Raw genomic sequence first — 20,815 nt, 5'->3', positions numbered from 1 at the left:
GTGCCGCAACGACCAAACCTAATTGCTCCTCAAGGTCACACAACAATAACCGGTACTGACGGCTAGGCTCGTCTTAATCATATAAGTCGGGCGTTTCCACCCCCTTATTGAGGGAGTCGTCTGTTGTATTCATACTTGACGAAAACGAGGCGCGATACCCGGATGACAGGTAGGCTTACAGAATTTGTGATAGGGTATGATACTCTTTTATGCGATCTGACACACACCTTGAAAACGGGTAGTGTGGTCAGATATACCGGTTTATTCTGGACCCGTAGGTGCCGAGTCTGGTAGTTGGGAAGGCCTGAGATGGAGATCGGACGCCTACAAAAGATATCTCAGATTCTAAATACCAATTGCAGCCCATAGGACATTGTGATAATGACTGCTGACAATTCTTCATGAGCCTCGGTCCAGGGGTCTTGGCTCTTGAAGAATTTCTATGTACATATTGACATTAATGCCAGGCAAAGTACAATTTATTCAGAAGTAGTAACCTAATACATTAGGAAAATGATTGCTCACATTCTCCACGTTTCTCAGTCCAGGGGTCTTGGACTGTGGAGAATTCTCGTTACGCCAAATGAACTACCATTCCATTACAATTAGTACACTGTATTTTGATTTCCATGTTCAATAATAAAATGTCTTAGGTATTATATAAAATTAATCTCTGTTTCTCTCTCGTTTAATCTAAAAATGATAATAAAAATTTTTTGGGAGAGGAAAAAACTTACTAAGTTTTCTATGGTGGAAATTAAGCCCCACCTTCTATGATCTACTGAATTAAGCTATATGCTTAGTTCCTCATTTATTAAGTTCTTAACCATAGATCATAAAATGTAACAAAAATTTTAAGAAACATATATAATCTTAGCTATTGATAAAGTAATAAAGGTTGTAATCAAACATCTATCTATTCCCCAATACTCCAGTTTCTGATTGCCGCTGCCATTAATATAGCACTTTGAGAATCAGCAAGATCAGTTTGTTTGGGTAATAAAAGCACATGTGCGAGCAAAGAAAATACTGGCGTCGCCTGGAGAGTTAAATGTTTTATAGTTAAATGAGGATGAAATATATGAAATTGTGTCAATGTGGAGCATAGAAGCATTAAAGGAATATCTTACAAGACAAAAGCTTTCAACAGTAGGAAAAAAAGAAATGTTAGTGGCCAAGTTTAGTCTGTCGAAACACCTCTCATATTTGCTATTTAGGAAACTTAGTGCACTGAAATTTTAAGTTACGATCATTAATGAATATGTGTGGTATTATTCCAACTTAGGTTAATATGTAAAACTGCTTAGCATAGAGTGACAGAACTCTGTATGTGAAATTTCAGAGTAAATGGTTTCAAATACCCTTTAATCCTAAAATTAGAATTACAAACTGCACATACCCTACACTACGCTATCGATCAGCTATGTTAAAGATCCAATGATTTTCAAACTTCGATTTTAGTAATTACAGACTATATTATGTATTAAACATTTTCTTAATGCAAGTACAGCTCTTTATTACAGTGAAATACTACACAGTCTCACAAATGGCTTGTATTTCTTAGGTTTATGCAGCTGCATTAGCCAATGTCCCAGTAACTAAAAGTGCCACTGTAAGAGCTGAAGAAGTTAGTAGGACATATCAATCCCTGCTAGTGATAGATGTTATCAGGATTCCAGACCCATTCATGGTGGATTCTTGGACAGGAGAACCAAAGAGCATCGAGTTATGGCCTCCCATCACAATCTATAACATTTCTGAATTTTTAAAAGAACATGATGTAGCTATATCACTCAGTCCAGCATTTACAACCCTTCTCCTTAATTTTCACTCTGACAATAGTTAATATCTTTGGAATTACTCACTTTTACAACTCTAAAGGTCTATTAAAATAAAAGTGCTATGGATGACAAATAATAAAGTAATAAAGGTTGTAATCAAACATCTATTGTACTTATGTAAAGTTACATTTCCCTAATAAATGATGATCCATTGTCCTTGTGTAAAGTGGCATTTCCCCAATAAATGATTTTAATTTCGGTTATGACATGCCTCCCTGGCCCATTAAAATTCGTGTCCAGAATTTTGTCAAGAATAAATTAAAATTTTTAATTTCGAACATGACAAACTTTTGAAAAGAAAGTTCAAACCATAGGAAAGAGTCAACTACTGGTGCCACATTGGAGCAAGTCTCTATGGAAAACACATGCTCACTATTGACGGCACCTACCTGAACCACTGGGGTAACACAGTTTTATGGCTCCACTAGGGGTGCCCTTTTACACAGCAAAAAGAATAAGTGCAATGACCACAGTATATATATTTCAAAAAATCTTAATCTAAAATTCCACAGTAACTGCATAGCTATCACACCTTAGCAATTACTCCAGATGAGCATTATTAACAAAAATAATCAGTTGTCCTGAAGGCTGGCAGGGCTTTAATCTAGGCAGAAGAAGTCACCATGCTGTAGTGCCTGGGGTCAAAGGGCAAAGGAAACTGGGCAGAACCAGATATCCAGGAGATACCGGGGTGGGGTAGCTGAAAAAGCTTGTTCTGCTAGAAGGTGTCAAATTGTGAGAACAGTTCCAAGAAATACAAGATTGTGGCCTTAGACGCAATCCCATTTATGACGTTACATAATAAGTAGGGAGTCGCCCTGGCGCCGTTATACAGCCACTTGTGCTTCTACCGCACTTCTTACATCATCTTGACCAATTGTTACGCGTTCTAATTGACATGTGACCCACATGTGGGCTTTGAAGATCTTAGCAGTAGCGGTCAGATCGTATCAAGCCTCCGGCACGAGCGGTCAACTTTATAGAGACTTGCAGTAGACGACAGTGTTTGTGTACAGCTATAGACGACAGTGTTTGTGTACAGCAAAAGAAGCAGATCGGTAAGTCTCTCACTTTGTTTCGTTCAATATCAGCTCGTTACGTTATCATGGCCTACAGTTGACATTATACCTCTTGTCGTCACTTTACACCGATGGAGGTTGGGTTTTTCTCCGATCGTCGATCTTAACAAGGCAGGATCTCAGCACCGGACTCAGGACTGTACGGTAGTTCGTTTAGTCACATTAGATACTTCGCTCGTTAGATCATAATGACATGCAGGTAAAGCTTATGATTAATACACATCCACTACTATGTTTTACACATCTGTAGCTAATGAACCTCACCCCCGATAGTCATCCCTCTCGTTATTAGAACACTCACCTTGTACACTATCAGTACAGGTTAGTCGTTAGTAACACATTACATAGCCTTTTACGCTTTAACTTTCCTTCCTATACGTTTTCAGTTCAGATACGCGCACCACATCTGTGGACACATGCATGTTTAATTAGATGGCTCCAAAGTCTTCTCTAATCTGTAACCTAAGCTTGCAACACTTCAGTCATTACGTAACTTTCACCAGACGAGCTAATTAGCGTAACATTAACACAGCTCTTCAAGAGAGCCGACTTTAATACTTAACAGATGCTCATAGCCTAGTCACCCTATCTTTTTGTCTTTACAACACCCCCTCCTACTACCAAGTCTCAGCACGCAATACCCTCACTTCACCCCACGCATTATTCCTTCATTCTTTGCAGCTTAATACACATACGTACAGCATGAAACCAGACAATCGGGAAGTTGTAGTTATGGGACATAGTTTCGTCTGCCGACTTCGGGACGACAGTGACCTTCCCAACAATCTTGACATTTCTGGATCAAGGGTATGCTACTTAGCGCGAGGTGGCGCTAACGTCCATAGCATGTGGCAATTTCCCGAGCTTTGGAGCGCCGTTTCCTCAGCCGACTTCATATTTTGTCAGTTGGGTGAAAATGACATTCGCATTGGCCATGATCCCACACCAGTCATCCGTTCCATCCTGTTCTTAATTGATGAAATCCTCCCCCGTAACCGTCGCATACACATATACTGGGGCCAGCTTTACCCTCGAGCATACAAGCAGATGGGTTACCTGAAGCAGGAAACGGACCAGGAATCTTTCAACGGCCAAGTTGACGTTATCAACGACGAACTACAAAGACAACTTTCAACCAGGTCACGAGCGCACTTCTGGAAACACGTGGGAATCCAGGATGCGTGGAAAAACGTCCTCTGCTCCGACGGAGTTCATCTGAACACACGGGGATGAAAACGTCTCTGGCAATCGATACGGGGCGCTGTAATCCATTTGCGACGTCATCTGCGTGAGTATACCACGCTCCATACATCAAGTCGCCTACTAACTGTATTTAGTTTTATTGTTTATTCATGTTATACTTATTATATGCATTCCGTTACGTTACACACGTTACCATCATTTTATTCTTTTGATTCACTTGTTTAAATAGTTGCGTATGTTACACGTTTTCACGGCCTTTCGTTACATCATAGCACATTCTGCAGACGCTATCTCCTAACACCGCCACATACGTTTCATATTATCTCTTCTCATTCGTTACATGGATTACACATTTCATGCTACATTAATTTATACGTTTTCAGATTACGTTCCGCACACTGAAACACGTTATACTTACGTTCGTTATTTCATTACATGCTACATCCGTTATTAAGCTACATACGTTACACGTTATCACCGTTAGATTTGTTACATTTTCCCGTTATACTCGCTACAGACATGCCACATTAATTTACACGTTTTCAGATTACTTTCCGCACAATTTAACACGTTATACTTACATACATTATTTTGTTACATGCTACATCCGTTACACGTTATCACCTTAGATTCGTTACATTTTCCCGTTATACTTGTTACACGTTATCACAATAGCTTCGTTACATTTTATCACAGTCCAATATTTACACATCCGTTCATGTACGTTGCTTCATATTAGCAGAACTTTTGCATCGTTTTACTCCTCTCACACTAAAACAAACTCACACATACAGTCACCCCCCACTCACCCACATAGCTGGCAGGGCTAAAATCTCTGCTCAGGGAGTCACAACAAATCATTCTCTATTTTCAGACCATGAGCCAACTTCCACATATTCCTACACCCCCCCATGGAAGGATTCTCCTTCCTGCAAGCTCTGCAGGAGCACGGGGAGTACGCGACCTCCGTAATGTTGCAAACGCGCAGGTCACCCATCAACATATGCAAAATAGCTCGTCACGAGCAGCAGCAGCCGCCCTAAACCCAATCCCTACTAGCGGATCACTGACATCAGATGCGCGCACAAGTAATACAGCTCCTCAGGGTATCATAAACAGCCCACCATCTGGCACCTCACAGGGTTACATGGGTAACCCTATCCAGAGTCAGGTTTCCCTGCATGGCCAAGCGCCTTTGCACACCGGGAATCAAGAGGCTGTAAGGGCAATGCCGAGTAAATGAATTTATTGTCGTTTAACGAGTCAACGTAAATGTGTTAGAGAAGCAAGTCTGGTGAGGAAATGGGTTCATAGGGCGGGGAGTTTTAGATGCACAGTTTGGGCACTGCGTAGTAGTATAAAAGGAACTGTGAGATGAGTAGATTTCATTCGAGACTGTTTCAGCTTGCTGCGTCGGGTCCAAGTAAATCGCTGGTATGTCGAAGAGAAGACGGGAGTCAACCTCGGAGAGTGAAGATTCTGAGAGAGAGAGCAGAGATTTCGTAAATTTGGCAGTAGAAGATAAAGAAGAAGGAACTGAAGGAACATTCAACAAGCAAGGTGATGTAAATGAAAACAGTTCAGCCGGAAATGTGGCGGACACATTATCTTTGTTCAAAACTTATATGGAGTTACAATGCGATCCTGTACAAGGCCATGTTCTCTTTAGCCTTTTTCGGTTTACTGCGCATTAGTGAGATCACGGCAGGACCATCGCCTCATACGCTCTTACGGGACGATCTACATTACGATCAGACCAGCCATCAACTTACTCTAAACTTTGGATCGTTTAAACACTCATCAGTCACCTCTAACTTCCAGATTTCGTCCACTTCAATTGCTAACACGAACATAAGAAGTCACAGTTTTCGTATCGGGGGCGCAACCTTAGCTGCTAGCAGGGGTATGTCCGACCAACAGATTCGTTCATTAGGGCGATGGCGCTCCAACGCTTTCAAGAAATACATTCGTTTTTAGAATAATTGACTAGACTCTTTTCTTTCACCGATTACAAGGGATTTATGTATTTATAAGTGATAGCTTACTTTACAACAATTTTATACGTTTATTTCGTTATAGAGCTCATATACTGAAATGCAAGGGTATGTACGACCAACTGACCCTTCGGGGCGACGACGCTCCAGTTACGTCAAAGATATACATACGTCTTTAGGAGCATTGACTTGACACTTCCCATCCACTGATTGCAGTGGTGTAAGCATTTTAAAGACAGCATAGTTTTACAACAATTTTTTTATATTGTTATAGAGCTCAAAGGACTGAAACACAAAAAATTTTTACCAAAGGACTTTACAACACAGTTCCAGGTACTTAAAGCATATACGCATCAATGTTTAATAATTAAATTGTTCATATCTCATTATAGGTGTTTCTTCTTTATTTACATTTTTTGGGTGGCGGAAAAACCCTAGGTACATGCTACACATGTCCTGGCGTTTTCATGGCGCTATTTTCAGCCACCTTTAATAATTACGTCATTTCCAGCTGTGCCCCATTCGTACATAAACGCAGTTCGCGATCTATGTATGCATAACGGGTTGTCTGGGTGACTCCCTACCGCCATTATGTCAATGACCTAATTATCAAACATAGCAAAAAATGTCTCTTTTCATTTATTTTTCTACTTATTTGCATAAGGAATAAATACAAGATTGCGGCCTTAGACGCAATCCCATTTATGACGTTACATAATAAGTAGGGAGTCGCCCTGGCGCCGTTATACAGCCACTTGTGCCTCTACCGCACTTCTTACAGCCACTTGTGCCTCTACCGCACTTCTCACATCATCTTGACCAATCGTTACGCTTTCTAATTGACATGTGACCCACATGTGCGCGTTGAAGATCTTAGCAGTAGCGGTCAGATCATATCCAGCCTCTGGCACGAGCGGTCAACTTTATAGAGACTTGCAGTAGATGACAGTGTTTGTGTACAGCAATAGATGACAGTGTTTGTGTACAGCAAAAGTAGCAGATCGGTAAGTCTCTCACTTTATTTTGTTCACCTCCTCCCTCCCCGTCAGCTTCTTTTCTAAGTCCTTTTTCCTCCTTTCCGCTTAGTCTGTCTTCAAAAAGTTTTTTCCGCTAGTTCAAATCTAGTCCTTAGCGGCGCTATTTTCAGCCACCTTTAATAATTACGTCATTTCCAGCTGTGCCCCATTCGTACATAAACGCAGTTCGCGATCTACGTATGCATAACGGGTCGTCTGGGTGACTCCCTACCGCCACTATGTCAATGACCTAATTATCAAACATAGTAAAAAATGTCTCTTTTCATTTATTTTTCTACTTATTTGCATAAGGAATAAATATAGATGCCACTGGAGAAACAAGTCACTCACTGGTTAGAAGACTAAAAACTCATGGCCTAGGTTCTATAATACCTTATTTTACTCTTCTCTGAGAACTGAAAAAAGCTCAGGATGAATATAGAACCTCCAGGTCTCCCAGAGAGGAGACCAATGCAAACAGATCAAGGTCAAAACACTCAGGTCCCTTCAATAACGAGTATAATGGTAAGCATGCAGAAGAACCTGATATCTGTATATTACAAATGTGGAGTAGAGTTATATGGGAGGAGATTGGTGAAGAGGTCGAGAAGGTGATCCCTGCCAACTGGGTTGTGGACCACAAGGTTTTGTGACCACCCAATTTTAGAAACCTTGGTGCTATGAGGACCATAAAAGAAAGATGGGTACCTGATGACAAATAGACTGAGTTTTGTATAATTAGGATGAAGAAATCATCTGGTCAGCATAATAAGAATCTGTTAGGTCTTTTAAATCATCCCTAACAACATTTGAACAATTAAAATTTGATTAAAAATATGCTTAAAATAAAGGCAATAAGAAAGAATATGAGACAATGAACATCACAGGCAGTGAAGATGGCAATTCTTAGGAAGAAGAGTCTGCAGTTTTGGGGATCCAGCATATCCACTTAAGCCATGGCTTCTAAAAACATATTCAGATTACGGAGTTTTGTCTAAGATGCAGAGACATTTCAATTACTGCCACTCCAGAGGGAGAAAGTGTATCGAGGGTTGCTTCAGTGGATGTGAAGGAAAATGGAGGATCTTGAATCACAGGGTGGACTATGGTCAGACAACCGGAGTCGCCAAGAAACTGTAGCTTTGCTGAACATTTGGGAGGAGGCAAATGTTCAGCATCAGTTGGAAGATGGGAAACAGAGGCACATCCATGTGTATCAAAGGATTGCAGACAGGTTACAGCTTAACCATGGAATCGAGAGTGCTTTGCCAAAGTGAAGAGGCTGAAGGCTCTTTACAAAAAATCAAAAGATCAAAACAAGTAAGTCGCAAGTAACGTTTAAGTGAGTTGCACTCACATTGTGTATTAAATGGAATTTACCCAGCGGTCAGACAACTGGAGTCGCCAAGAAACTGTAGCTTTGCTGAACATTTGGGAGGAGGCAGATGTTCAGCATCAGTTGGAAGATGGGAAACAGAGGCACATAAGAGAACAGGCTGAAGGCTCTTTACAAAAAATCAAAAGATCAGAACAAATAAGTCGCAAGTAACATTTAAATCTGTTGCACTCACATTGTGTATTAAATGGAATTTGTTTTGGGTCACGGTGGATTTGGTCGGGTATTTGGGTCTCGCAGCTGTATGTCGCCGGTGTCATTGCCGTATACTATTGGCCTAGTTCTAGATTAATGAAGAAGGCCTTCCATACAGATTTCATATTCATAATTACTTTAAGGTAATTTTTACTTTCTTAATTTCAGCCAGAGTGGAGCAGCCCCAAGGACTTTTGTTTCTTATGAGCAGTTAGAGGCCATATTGGGCAATTGCCACATTCAAATGACAAGACGTCTGGTGGAGTCCGGAGGTTCTGATGCAGGTATGTTGTGATGCTTTGTTCATCTTCTAGCTTTACAGCTGCCAGTGTCACTGCAGTAAACATCCCATACCAGAGCAATGGTATTTGTCATTTGTGAAAATTGCCAGATTATTTAACCCATCATAGAGCCCATGGTGGATATCACCCAGGGTAAGACTTGAAGCAGTTTGATGCAAAGGCAATTTGAGAGGCTTTTGTTCAATATTAACCCTTTTACTGCCTATGAGACGGGTTAACCCGTCCATTCTGTCGATCGGTATACTTGCCTACAAGACGGGTTTACCCATCATGGGAATTTCCCAGCATTCTTTTGACAGATTTTCCAATACGTCATTTAACAGACACCTCATTCTTGACCAATGAAGTTTGGGTAATTGTTTTCGAATCTAATAATAGTCATTACATATTGTTGGCATGTATGAAGAGTCTCGATTTGAGGTAAGGTGAAGGAATTTTCCACCGCGTGATTCAAGATGGCGGAAAGTGAAAACGTTCCTGGCCCAAGTGGAGATAAAAGTAATAATAGAAAGCGTAAACATCACTCGTTAGACGAAGTTTTACACATGTTAGATAGTGATTCATCGGGTTATTTATGTAATGATATTGAAAGCGAGGATTCCTTAGATAATGACTCAGATAACGACTCGCAAATAGTTCGTACAGGTGATGTTGACATTTCCTCATTGCTAAATAACACAGACTCTGAAGATAGGGCTGACTTAGATACCAGACATGAACGTGATGAAGTATCAGACTCTGATAGTGATTATTCTGTTAGCAGATCGGACATTGATAACGATGACAGTGATAACAGTGCAGAAATTATTGCCGCACCCGCTAGTGTTCCAAGGGGGCGTGGTCGTGGCAGAACAGCTGTTAGAAGAGGTGTACAATCAGAACGAGGGGGACGAGGAAGTGGGACACGTGGAAGGGGGCAAACAAGAGTAACTGGTGGAATTAGAAATATTGATGAAAGTTCCTTTTATATCCCTGATAAACAGCAGCCTGAAATTCCTACATTTACTGCCACGCCAGGCATTGAAGTTGTACCTGAAGGTGATCGGCCAATTGACTTTTACCGTTTGTATGTGACTGATGAATTTTTAGATCTCATGGTGGTAGAAAGCAACAGATATGCAGCACAAACAATAAGACAAGCTGAAAGTAGAGGGCCTCTGAAGAAATATAGCCGGCTAAGGTCATGGTCAGATGTAGAAAAAGATACAATGAAACAGTTTATAGGGTTGCAATTGTTGACCGGGCTTGTTGACAAACCAACTATTGAATCCTACTGGGCCACGAATCCAATTATAAACTCACCAATGTTTTCTTATGTGATGCCACGTAACAGATTCCAGGAAATACTCTGCTTTTGGCATATAAATGACAATAACAATGAACCACAACGTGATGCTCCAAACAGAGACAGACTGTATAAGCTGCGTCCCGCCATTGAACATTTTCAAGGAAAATTTGAATCAGTGTACACACCCGAGAAAGATGTTGCGATAGATGAATTACTTCTTCTCTGGAAAGGACAGCTCGTTTTCAAACAATATATTCCACTAAAACGAGCAAGATTTGGAATAAAAATTTACAATGTGTGTGAGAGTTCTGGTTACACATACAGATTTCATATTTATGCCGGAAAAGAAGACCCTACCTACATGAATGAAACATCTATACCTGATGATGCCAAACATCTTACAATGACAGAGAAGGTAGTTGTGTTTATGACCCTACCACTACTTGATAAAGGGTACCATCTGTACATGGATAACTGGTACTCGGGACATCACCTGTACTTGTATATGAAAGAAAGGCAAACCGTCTGCTGTGGAACTATCAGGGAAAACAGATGTCCAAAGCCAGTCAGGGAGTTACAGTTTGAAAATGGTAAATCAAGATGCAATGCTTTGTATTACAAAACAATGTACTTGGACATGTTTTATGTAATAGATTTGCATGTATTAGTATAATGACTCAGCTAACTGTGTCTATTTCCACTTGACAGGTCATTTTCTGTCTTCACAGTTTATGTGTGTGATAGTCAGTACATTTCAATTTTTGTAATACAATAGAATTATGCTGACATGATTGTAGATACTAACTGCTTGCAAATTCTGATAATAATCATGTATAAACATATTTTTAAATGATACAAGTAATAGAACAATATATTTTATTTTTTTATAGGTTGTGGCATGAAAGCACTTCGGTCGGGACCAGTCTTGTATGTGAAATGGAAGTCAAGCAAAATTGTGTATATGGTTTCGACAATACATGATGAAAGTACACGTATGGTTCACAGAAGGGGCCAAAATGAACAAGTTGAGAAACCGAGTTGTGATGTTTCATACAATTCAAACATGGGTGCTGTCGATCGAGCAGACCAGATGCTTCAGCCTTATGATGCCACAAGAAAAACACGGCGGTGGTACAAAAAGGTCCTTCTGCATCTTCTACAGATATCCTTGTTGAACTCTTACATTGTGTACAACAAGACTCCTGGTGTGAAAAAGCTGGATTTCTTTACTTTTCAACAGAGTGTTATTACAGATCTGCTGTTTGGTAAAAGTGTAAGAGCTCCAACAATGAGGCAGCTGCAACATGAGGATCTGGTTAGGTTGAAAGAGAGGCATTTTCCACATAAAATTCCACAGACTGGAAAGTCCCATTCTACTTCAAGGAAGTGCAAAGTGTGTACCTCGAGAGGAAAACGAAAGGAAACATGTTATATGTGTGAACAGTGCCCCAGTAAGCCATCTTTGTGTGTGTGGCCGTGCTTCGAAATATATCACACAGTTAGAAAGTACACCGAGTGCCCAAGATAGCTAAATGTATTCTGAACTACACCAAGTGACCAACATAGATAAATGTATTCTGAACTATCGAATTGTGTTAAATAAAATGTTCAGGAGTTTATATATAAGGCTAAATACATTACTAAAAACAACAGAAAACTGTAAGGGAAATCACTAGTTTTAAGAAGTTTATAAGCATATAAACATTGCTGAAAGTACTCTTGTCACTCATTTTCCTGATTATCCTAAATATTTTGTTCATTTATCATGTACAATGGTATTCAAAAGTATGATAATAATATAATAAAAGTAACAGGAAGTTTGGCAGTTCAATTATCTTTCAGAAAAGTATAGGTTTTATATGGTTTTTGTATAAATTACGGATAATAGAGTAGCAGGAATAATCATACTGTAATTTATTGGAAATTTCCTGGCAATACGGTATATATATAGGCAATTGGCGTTCTGGCAGTGAAAGGGTTAAAAACACTGTAAAGATCAAACCAAGCTGTGACACAATTTTGCTTTCTAAATGAAGGTTTTGTTTTTTTTAATTATTAAACTGAAGCTTTTGCATTTTTAAAGGAAGGACACATCTGGGGAGGACACCAGGTGACATAGACATAGTTAAGAAGATTCCAGCAAGATCTGACAAGTGGGCTAGGGAAGAAGTGGTCAATCTGTTAGAGATCTGGGGGAAGGAGGGTATCCAACAGCAGCTAGGAGGAGGGAGACAGAGAAACACATGTTTTCTGGGGAATTGCTGACAAGTTGAGCCACGAGGGGGGGGGGGGGTTGAACGGACTGGGGAGGCATGTAGAACAAGATCAAGAAGTTGAGGATGCAGTACAAGAATGTGAATGACAAAAACAAGTAATTGATAACATATTAACTCACAGTACTCTGATGTGATAAGCACTAGTACTGTCTTTAAATCGGACTGTAAAGGCACCGCATAGCACTGATAATGACGAAGTAAGATTGGTGGAGGGGTTTAAATTTCTTGGCATTCATTTGAAAATAATACATACCTGGAAAGATAACACCATGGAGAGTATAAAGAAGGCACAACAAAAACAACATGATATTAATGCCTGCCTGACAAATTTTTCTATTTAGTTAAAATGGTGACAAAGAATGTCATACTGTTGAACAAAGGGATGGCATAAACAAAAGTGATCTTTATGCCCATGGAAGAATGGCAAATTGCGTGACATTCCCTTGAACAGACTCTGCCTATGATTTGGAGAAACTCATTGAGGAAACCTTCGATGATAAGTTGCAACACCTGCAAAAGCCGAGATAAGAACCATGTTGTTTTGAATATCATTAAAGTAGCCAAGAATTGCTTAAATGAACAAAGCTTTGCAATTTTAGGGAAATAATAAAACCTGCCAATTAAGAGCATGGGGAGCTAAAGGCTTCCTATTCATCTTCCCTGCATTGCATTTTATATTTTTAGATTCTCATATATTTGAATGAATTTCAGGTATTTCTGTGTCAAAGCTGACAGAAACAGGTCATCAAAACAGAAACAGAAACAAGGTACCAACAGGAGTTGAATGGGATGGTACCACAGTTGCCAACTTATGTGGTTCAGGAAACATCTACATTGCAAATAGTGAAATTCATGATGACTTTGATGCAACTTTGTATACAGAGCATCATAAAAGGCTCCAAGGGTGCCAGATAGCCCAGCACCAGTGTGCAGCATTTGCAATGCTTATTGGAAATAAAAGTGTCATCGAAAGTAGGCACAACCCAAACCTTTCTTAAACATCAAAGCATTGATCCAAATTTGAGGTTTTGTTGTTCCTAAGGTAGGCTTAAGTAACTGACAAAGTAGAGTAGAGGTCTTTTTTCTTATTTTATCCATTTTTACTGCACACAATTTTTGTTTTTGTCACCTCCCTTATTGGTCAACTGTCCACATATTATCAATACAACATAGCAATCACAAGGAGTTGGTCTTATCAAACTACTCCACCAGAAACTAACCAATCAGAATTTTCTCATTAAAGTAACCTTTCTCTCACAGAGGCATAAGAGGTAAAAAGACTCATTACATTTCACAATATTCATGTACTTAGCTTGTTTGTAACATATAATAATAATAATAATAATAATAATTGGCAAGAGATAGCACTTTCAACTTCAACTACTCACAAATTATCCTATAATCATCAACTCAAGTAACTACATGTTGCATTTTAATAGTCAGTCAAGAAAATCTTCAACATTTCAAAAGGTATGCACTTGCAAAGAAACCTTCATTGTTTTCCTACTGTAAGAACATTTTGGTATCAGACATAAATAAACTGTTTGATGTACATATGGCATAAAAGTGATGCATAAAAGAAACATGCAATTTACAATATCTTCTTCCTCCCGGCACCATATAGCTTTTCTGTGATATAGTATTCAAGGTCACGTGTTGGGGTCATTTTTGTCCTGGGTGAGTTTTCTTTTCTTGCTCTTCAAAAATGGTTCATGAAAAAGTGCATGCAACCTCTGTGCCTGCAATAAAGAGATATGCTTTAAGACATAAAAAGGGAAAGATTTTGTACCTACAATTGCATTCTAATTTCTATCCTTTCAATGAATACTATGTTATTTCCTTAATACACAAAAAACAAATGTATGTAAAACAATATAAATTCAAGCTTTAAAATAAATTAAAACCAAGCACTAGCTAGGAATATGAAAAGGATTCTCAAAACATGTTTATGTCTGGCAGTAACTGATATATCAGAGCTACACAGACCTTCTGTGGCCCTAATCCCGGGCAAAAAGACAACTCTTCTTCTGATGTGTTGATGATATTTTCAATAGACTGAAAGAACATATGCCATCTATATGTTATATTGTTACCAAGAAAACAAATTGTCAAATTACCTCCATGTGCTCTAACACTTGACTTATACTTTGAAATTAAACAATCTTAGGACAACACTGAACATACTATAAAGAAAACCAATTTCAAAGCAATGGAAACTTAAATTTAGCTACGTACCCCAAAATTGGAAATCAGTGTCATTGCATCTGTCTTATTGACAGACTTCACTGTTGTCAAACAATCAGTTAGCTGAAACAAAGGTGAAAAGTATACATACCAGCAGTCAAACAAACATCAAACAGCCGTTTCACAAAATATGGGATAAATCAGACAACCAGCGAGAAATAACTTGAATATTTTCTAAAGAGTCAAGAAGCAAGTAATGGTTTACAGGACATACTTATTTATATTCTTTAGAGTGAAATCAGTAAGTTTGTAATTTAAAAGACATGCATTTAAAATATGAATAGCAACATAAATCAGTATGTCAGAATTATAAGAAATATCTAACGTCTGGAGAAAAACAAAATTACACACAGATGAACAAGTCTAAGCCTGAGAAAGAACTTGTACCTACCCTAGACATGTAATCCCCTTCTGTCTTTTCCATTATTGCATCTGGAGGCTTTAATTCATATGCTTTGTATGTCTCTAGATATCTACCAGCTTCCTCTGGGCTAAGAGAATGAAAAATTCAAACTTTGTCCACACATCTCACAGTACATAACATATACAGTGGACAAATAAATATGACAAATATAAACATAAAATATGGGATAACATTCAGGTAATCCAACATCTGTCTTCACCCTTCACGAATTTCAATGAAAATTTATCATCACCAATTATAGGCAGATCTTACCTGAAGGCCACAAGAAGAGTGCAATTAGCCATCAAACAGATCTTGGCAAGTTCTTTCAATGAATGATGAGGATCTTTCTGTAAGACAATAAATAACAGGGATGTCAAAGAAAAGCTACTTTAAAATAAATAGAAAATGCTTTCAAATTTGTTAGCTTTAAACAAATGTCGAGTTTGAAATTAGGTCCAACTAAAAACTGAACGTTAGCATTTATAAGAGATGAGCCAAATGTCATGGCCCCTTTCTGCATTCCCATCAAACACAAGTTATTTTCTCTTATTTGTAAATGATATATGTCAAATCTCATCACTTTTTCCACATTCTTTTCATCTGACCCATGTTATTAAGCTGAAGGTAAAGATTTGAACATGATGTACAAATGATTGTATTTAACTTACCACATCAACCTGGGTCAACAGAACTCTTAGCTCATACTGTTTCCCAAGCTGTTTTAACCTCTCATGAATGTAATCTGGATTCAAATTATGGTATTTCAAACTGTAAATAGATATATAAACCTACACTATCTATACTCTAAAATATTCAACTCTTTGTTTTCTTGGCATAAAAAGCTAAATCACAACTTAAAGAAAACTTTTTCTTATTCCCCACAACCACATTTTTGTACACCATTCATGACTGTTGAGTGTCATTATGTACTCTAAAATCAATATCAGATGCATTGTTTTCACATCACAGAAATCTAGACTTGCTACACCCAAATATTGAGAAAACTTACTGACTGACATTTGTTCTGACAGGTGACAGATAAACAGAAAATCTTGTCAGGCATGACCTACTCTTTCAATATGTTCCCTCAGTCAGTGGTGATAAACCAGCCTTGGTGAATTTACACCTTGTCTGCAGCACCCTACCTTAAATACAAGGCACAGGTGGTCTGACCCATCTTGTAATCAGCTATGAGATCACCATCAAACTCCCAGGGCACATTTCTGACAAATTTTAAAATTGGATTTCCTCGCTGAAAGTCAACAAAGAGAAAATGACATGGAGGATAAGAGCACAATAAATCTGCTTCACTTGTGTAGAAATAAAGCATGCATGCAAACATTATAATTACTTCTCAGCATGAAAGCAGAAAATATTTTAATTTCCCTTAAACACCTACAACACACTCATTTTCTTTCTTAAAGACAGTCTCAGTGGGTTAGATTAATGTATAGAAGCAGGTTCTATGTAAAGCTTTGATCAGATTTGTGTTTTGTGAGATTGTTTATTATTATATTAATAAGTCTGGGTCACAAAAGTCCTGTTAAGACAACTAGAATAAAGAATTAGAAAACGAAAACTATTTATCATGATTTCGGAGCACAGCCAGAAGTACTTCCGGCTCAAGGTCACGACCTCGATTTTCCCACGCTTACGACCAATCACAGCAGGCTTCAGTCAGAATGAGATAGACGTCACGACTACACAGCGAAACTTGTCAGACATGTAAGTGCCGCCTGTCCATCTTTCCGGTACATGTACCGATCAAAAATAGACAACGTAAAGCCCAAAACGCTCTTATACACGTAACCAACTTTGTATGAGCACAAATATTGTCATTTATTGTGAACAGGATAATATGATAATCAGACACACTTGAGACCTGTGAAGCGCATACTCACGTGTCGAGGAGTTGTTTCGCCATTGCCTCGTATGTGAGTCCTAACTCAGCTTTAAGTGTCCTCCACCGCCCCACCTCCCTCCCAACAAACACAGTCTGAGTGCCTCTTCGTCTGTCTCTAATTTTCTTTCGTATCTTTCGAACTGGAGTGGCTATTTTCTTTCGTCCCCTTTTGTTGCTCTCCTCTTCAGACTTGACGCGCGTCTGAGCCATGGTTGCTGTTTTGGCGCCAAATAGTAACATCCGGGTCTCAGCCGTAGTACTTCATTCATAGTAAACCGCGAGACTTAGCGAGAAATTGCGCGTTCTGAAGCCGTACTGTGAGGTGGTAGCTGAGTATTTAAGACGAGTCGTCTTTTATTATTTAATGGAACTTAAAAACGGTATTAGGTAGGTTCATTTTCTCAACGGTTTTGGATAGGATATACCTTGGTCATTATGGGGAAATTGGTGAGATTTCCAGGAAAATTCATTTTCGTGCTATTTTAAGGGTTTAACTTGCTGAGACTGTCTTTAACTTAGCCTGTCTGTTCAATACATTTTGATTCTCATCAAAAAGAAGAAAATTACCTGTCTAGGGTTAACAAGCAGACAATTGGCCTTGGCTTTTTTCACTGCTCCCTCTACAGTGTCTTCTGCAGATCTGGAAACATATGGGCACAACAACTTGATTATCCACAGCAATGTTCAGTGGGGATTGAAACATTTATGTGTACATACATGTACAATGTATATGTTTCTAGGTTTGTATATATAGAACGTAAAAAAAATACCAAAGAATTCCATCCAACATAAAGAAATCATAAATCAAAATAAGGTCAAAGAGCAAGTTTTGCAAAGTTACCCAACAGTTGATGTGGTTGCATTCCCAGGTCCTTCTAAATTATTCTGAGCTGCAGCATTGTCACTGATCCTAGTGTAGATCTTAACAGGTTTTGATACTGGGAGTTTTTGTACATTATGACTCGTAGCCTTCGATGCCTTTCCAACATCAGCAGTCCTTGAAGACACTGCAGGCAAAAGAGGCACATGGGTTCTGCTAGACGCTGAGGTTGTTGATTTCTTTTCTGTCCTCGGTTCATTTGGCACTTTGACCCCAGCCCTACTAGAGCTCTGGGCTGGGAGAAGAGGTTTGTGTGTATTTCGTGATGCAGCCGTCATAAATTTTGCTTTCTTTGGGGATGCACCTGCAGAAGTACTGGCACTAGCACTTGAACTGTTCTCTCCTGTGTCACTCTTGGACTTCTGGACTTTTTCATTTTTAAATAAAGATCCAGGCTAAAAGGAAAAAACATTGTAACCAAAGTTTTAACTTGAAGAGAGTCAATCAAAGATGCAAAAAGATTTGACTTGACGTGCCTGTAACCTTATAACTTCTTATTTATGCCTAGTTATGCCTAAGTAGCAAATGCATATTATACAAAATACTATATCCAGTATTATTATATTGTGTCTTACAATTGTGAGCTATATGTATGAAGTAGTTAGCTTATATGTATTTTGGTATTAGAATGATCTAAAGTAGTTATACTTATTTAAGCTTATGTGCACAATTTATGTAATATTGTAGTTTAGATAGCTTGTAAAATGTAACTGTACATATTTTAATGCTCAATAAATTATTATTATTATTATTTACCTTGTTGTGAAAAATTTTGAAAGATAAAAAAAATTTGATTATTTGTGGAATACCCCCACCCCCACCACCTAAATTTAAAGGCAACCTAAATGTTTCAGTATTTAAATTACAATATGTGGAGTTGTTTCCCATTTCAACGAGAGAAGCATTAGTAAAATGGAAAAAGGAGTTTTAGTGGAAACTTCATTCTCATGAACAGTTCATGTGACCGATTACTGGTAAACGATGTAGATATCATTGAACTTTAAACGGCTAATCAAAGTTCCATACCTCAAATTTTTGAGCGCCTGTGCCTTCTAATTCATTCAGAGAGGGTATTTTAAATTTTCTTCGAGATTCAGACATTGCACAATTTCAATTTCATGCGACTTCAGCCATCCTGCGTTTTTTGCTGCTCTTGCAAATACGCGCACAGGAAATAACTACTAGATGGCGCTGTCTTCAAAGAAATGCCCAACCGGTGTCTGCCAGTTAACTAAAATAGATAAGACAGTAGCTGTCGGTCAATCAATCGCATCGGCTTGGTTACGAAAAGAAACGCAACTATTTTGCGAAACTCGATGAAAATAATTTTTCTGTTCATTATATGTTAACATTAACGACGTTACAGATAAATGTGGTTAATTATAAAGAACTTGTCGCAAGAAGATGTAGGCCCTACACGACCCGATAATTTGAACATAGTCGAGTTATTTCTTATTTACTAACCTTAGACACTGGTCTGTCTTTGTCGTTTGGCCACGGGATCAGCAAAGTCACTACTTTGCGAAAGCAGGTCTTCCCAGGACAAAACACTATGGAAAAAGTGTTACTGGTAAACCTCTGTCCCATTCACTTCCCAGCGGGCACTCAACGTTGACTCAACATTGAGGATAGGTTGAGATGATGTTGATCCATCAATATTGATAGATCAACAAGATCTCAACATTGAATCAACCTTTTCTTGTCAACCAATTGTCAATGTTGATAGATCAAGAGGGTCTCAACATTGATTTAACATTTCTTTGTCAATCAATTTTCAATGTTGATAGATCAACAGGATTTCAACATTGAATCAACCTTTTCTTGTCAACCAATTGTCAATGTTGATATATCAACAGGGTCTCAACATTGATTTAACCTTTCTTTGTCAATCAATTTTCAATGTTGATAGATCAACAGGATTTCAACATTGAATCAACCTGTGTTTGAAAACCCTTTGTCAATGTTGACATATCAACTGGATCTCAACATTGGGTCAACCTAAACTTTATAACCTTAATCATAACCTTGATAATAGTTTTAAATGATTATCTTACTAGAGAGGTATGCATAGGGGTAATTACCCCTCATAATTTAACACTTGTTTTACCCCTTGTTTTTCCCCTTGTTTTACTTGTTTTTCATTAATATTAATTTTGTGAAAAAAAGCGGTCGTCAGTTTTTTTTTTAACTTTCCAGATTTGATGTTCAGGTTATCTTTAAGAAAAAGAAAAAAAAAACATAGGGTCACCAACCTTACTTTATGGCAAATTGACAAAATATTACACAAGATTGAAGAAAAAGCTTGAAAAAGCCAAAAATGCCTGTTTTTTTAGAAATTTAAGTTAGCTGTGAGAAAAAATTAGACTGGTGACCCTTTGTTTTTTGTATTCTTAAAATTATCTTTACTACCTGATGTGACGTTATAATCATTTTAGTAAAGCTAATATGTTGTTTAATTTTTATGAGTAATTACCGTATGTGCCTGCATACTTGTAAAATGTAAATGAAGTGCGGGACTGTTATTAAGTGCGAGACTCCAGATAACATGAACTGATGCAACACGTGAGTGTGGACAGTGTGTAACACTTAATTAACACTTAATTAACAGTACTTTGTGAGGCCACACTATCAGGAGGATCGTTCAACAGATAAGGACATGTAAAACGGTGACATTGCGTCTTCAAAACCCCACACTTTTAGGAGGATCGTTCAACAGATAAGGACATGGAAAACGGTGACATTGCATCTTCAAAACCCCACACTATCAGGAGGAACGTTCCACAGAAAAGGAC

The 20,815-nt window shown here is 38.4% G+C and overlaps 1 protein-coding gene across 1 annotated transcript; it reads right to left on the bottom strand.

The window, feature by feature from the left end:
• Nucleotides 1-1,135: 1,135 nt before the first annotated feature.
• LOC106174949 (DNA excision repair protein ERCC-1) lies at nucleotides 1,136-19,616 on the bottom strand. The gene is made up of 11 exons (XM_013556729.2): nucleotides 19,488-19,616; nucleotides 19,050-19,254; nucleotides 17,985-18,418; nucleotides 17,711-17,783; nucleotides 16,386-16,492; nucleotides 15,909-16,008; nucleotides 15,511-15,587; nucleotides 15,226-15,325; nucleotides 14,826-14,897; nucleotides 14,577-14,645; nucleotides 1,136-14,329 (listed from the first exon to the last, which is right to left on the bottom strand). Exons 2-11 carry the CDS (start codon nucleotides 19,122-19,124, stop codon nucleotides 14,240-14,242), a joined length of 1,197 nt encoding a protein of 398 aa, XP_013412183.2. The 5' UTR covers nucleotides 19,125-19,254; nucleotides 19,488-19,616; the 3' UTR covers nucleotides 1,136-14,239.
• Nucleotides 19,617-20,815: the final 1,199 nt, after the last annotated feature.

Source organism: Lingula anatina, chromosome 2 (genome assembly GCF_051362555.1).
Source record: "Lingula anatina isolate TDL-2025a chromosome 2, LinAna3.0, whole genome shotgun sequence".
Taxonomy (NCBI): Eukaryota; Metazoa; Brachiopoda; class Lingulata; order Lingulida; family Lingulidae; genus Lingula; species Lingula anatina.
Note: the sequence above shows the minus strand (reverse complement) of the source record. Positions and strands in the feature narration are given on the sequence as shown.

Bases quoted from the DNA above. Each gene is read 5' to 3' on its own strand.
- LOC106174949 (XM_013556729.2), bottom strand. From the start codon at position 19,124: ATGTCTGAATCTCGAAGAAAATTTAAAATACCCTCTCTGAATGAATTA. The intron at 15,326-15,510 runs GTAAGATCTGCC...TCATTCTCTTAG, and splicing joins ACTCTTCTTGTGGCCTTCAG to CCCAGAGGAAGCTGGTAGAT. The intron at 14,646-14,825 runs GTACGTAGCTAA...ATGTTCTTTCAG, and splicing joins CACTGATTTCCAATTTTGGG to TCTATTGAAAATATCATCAA.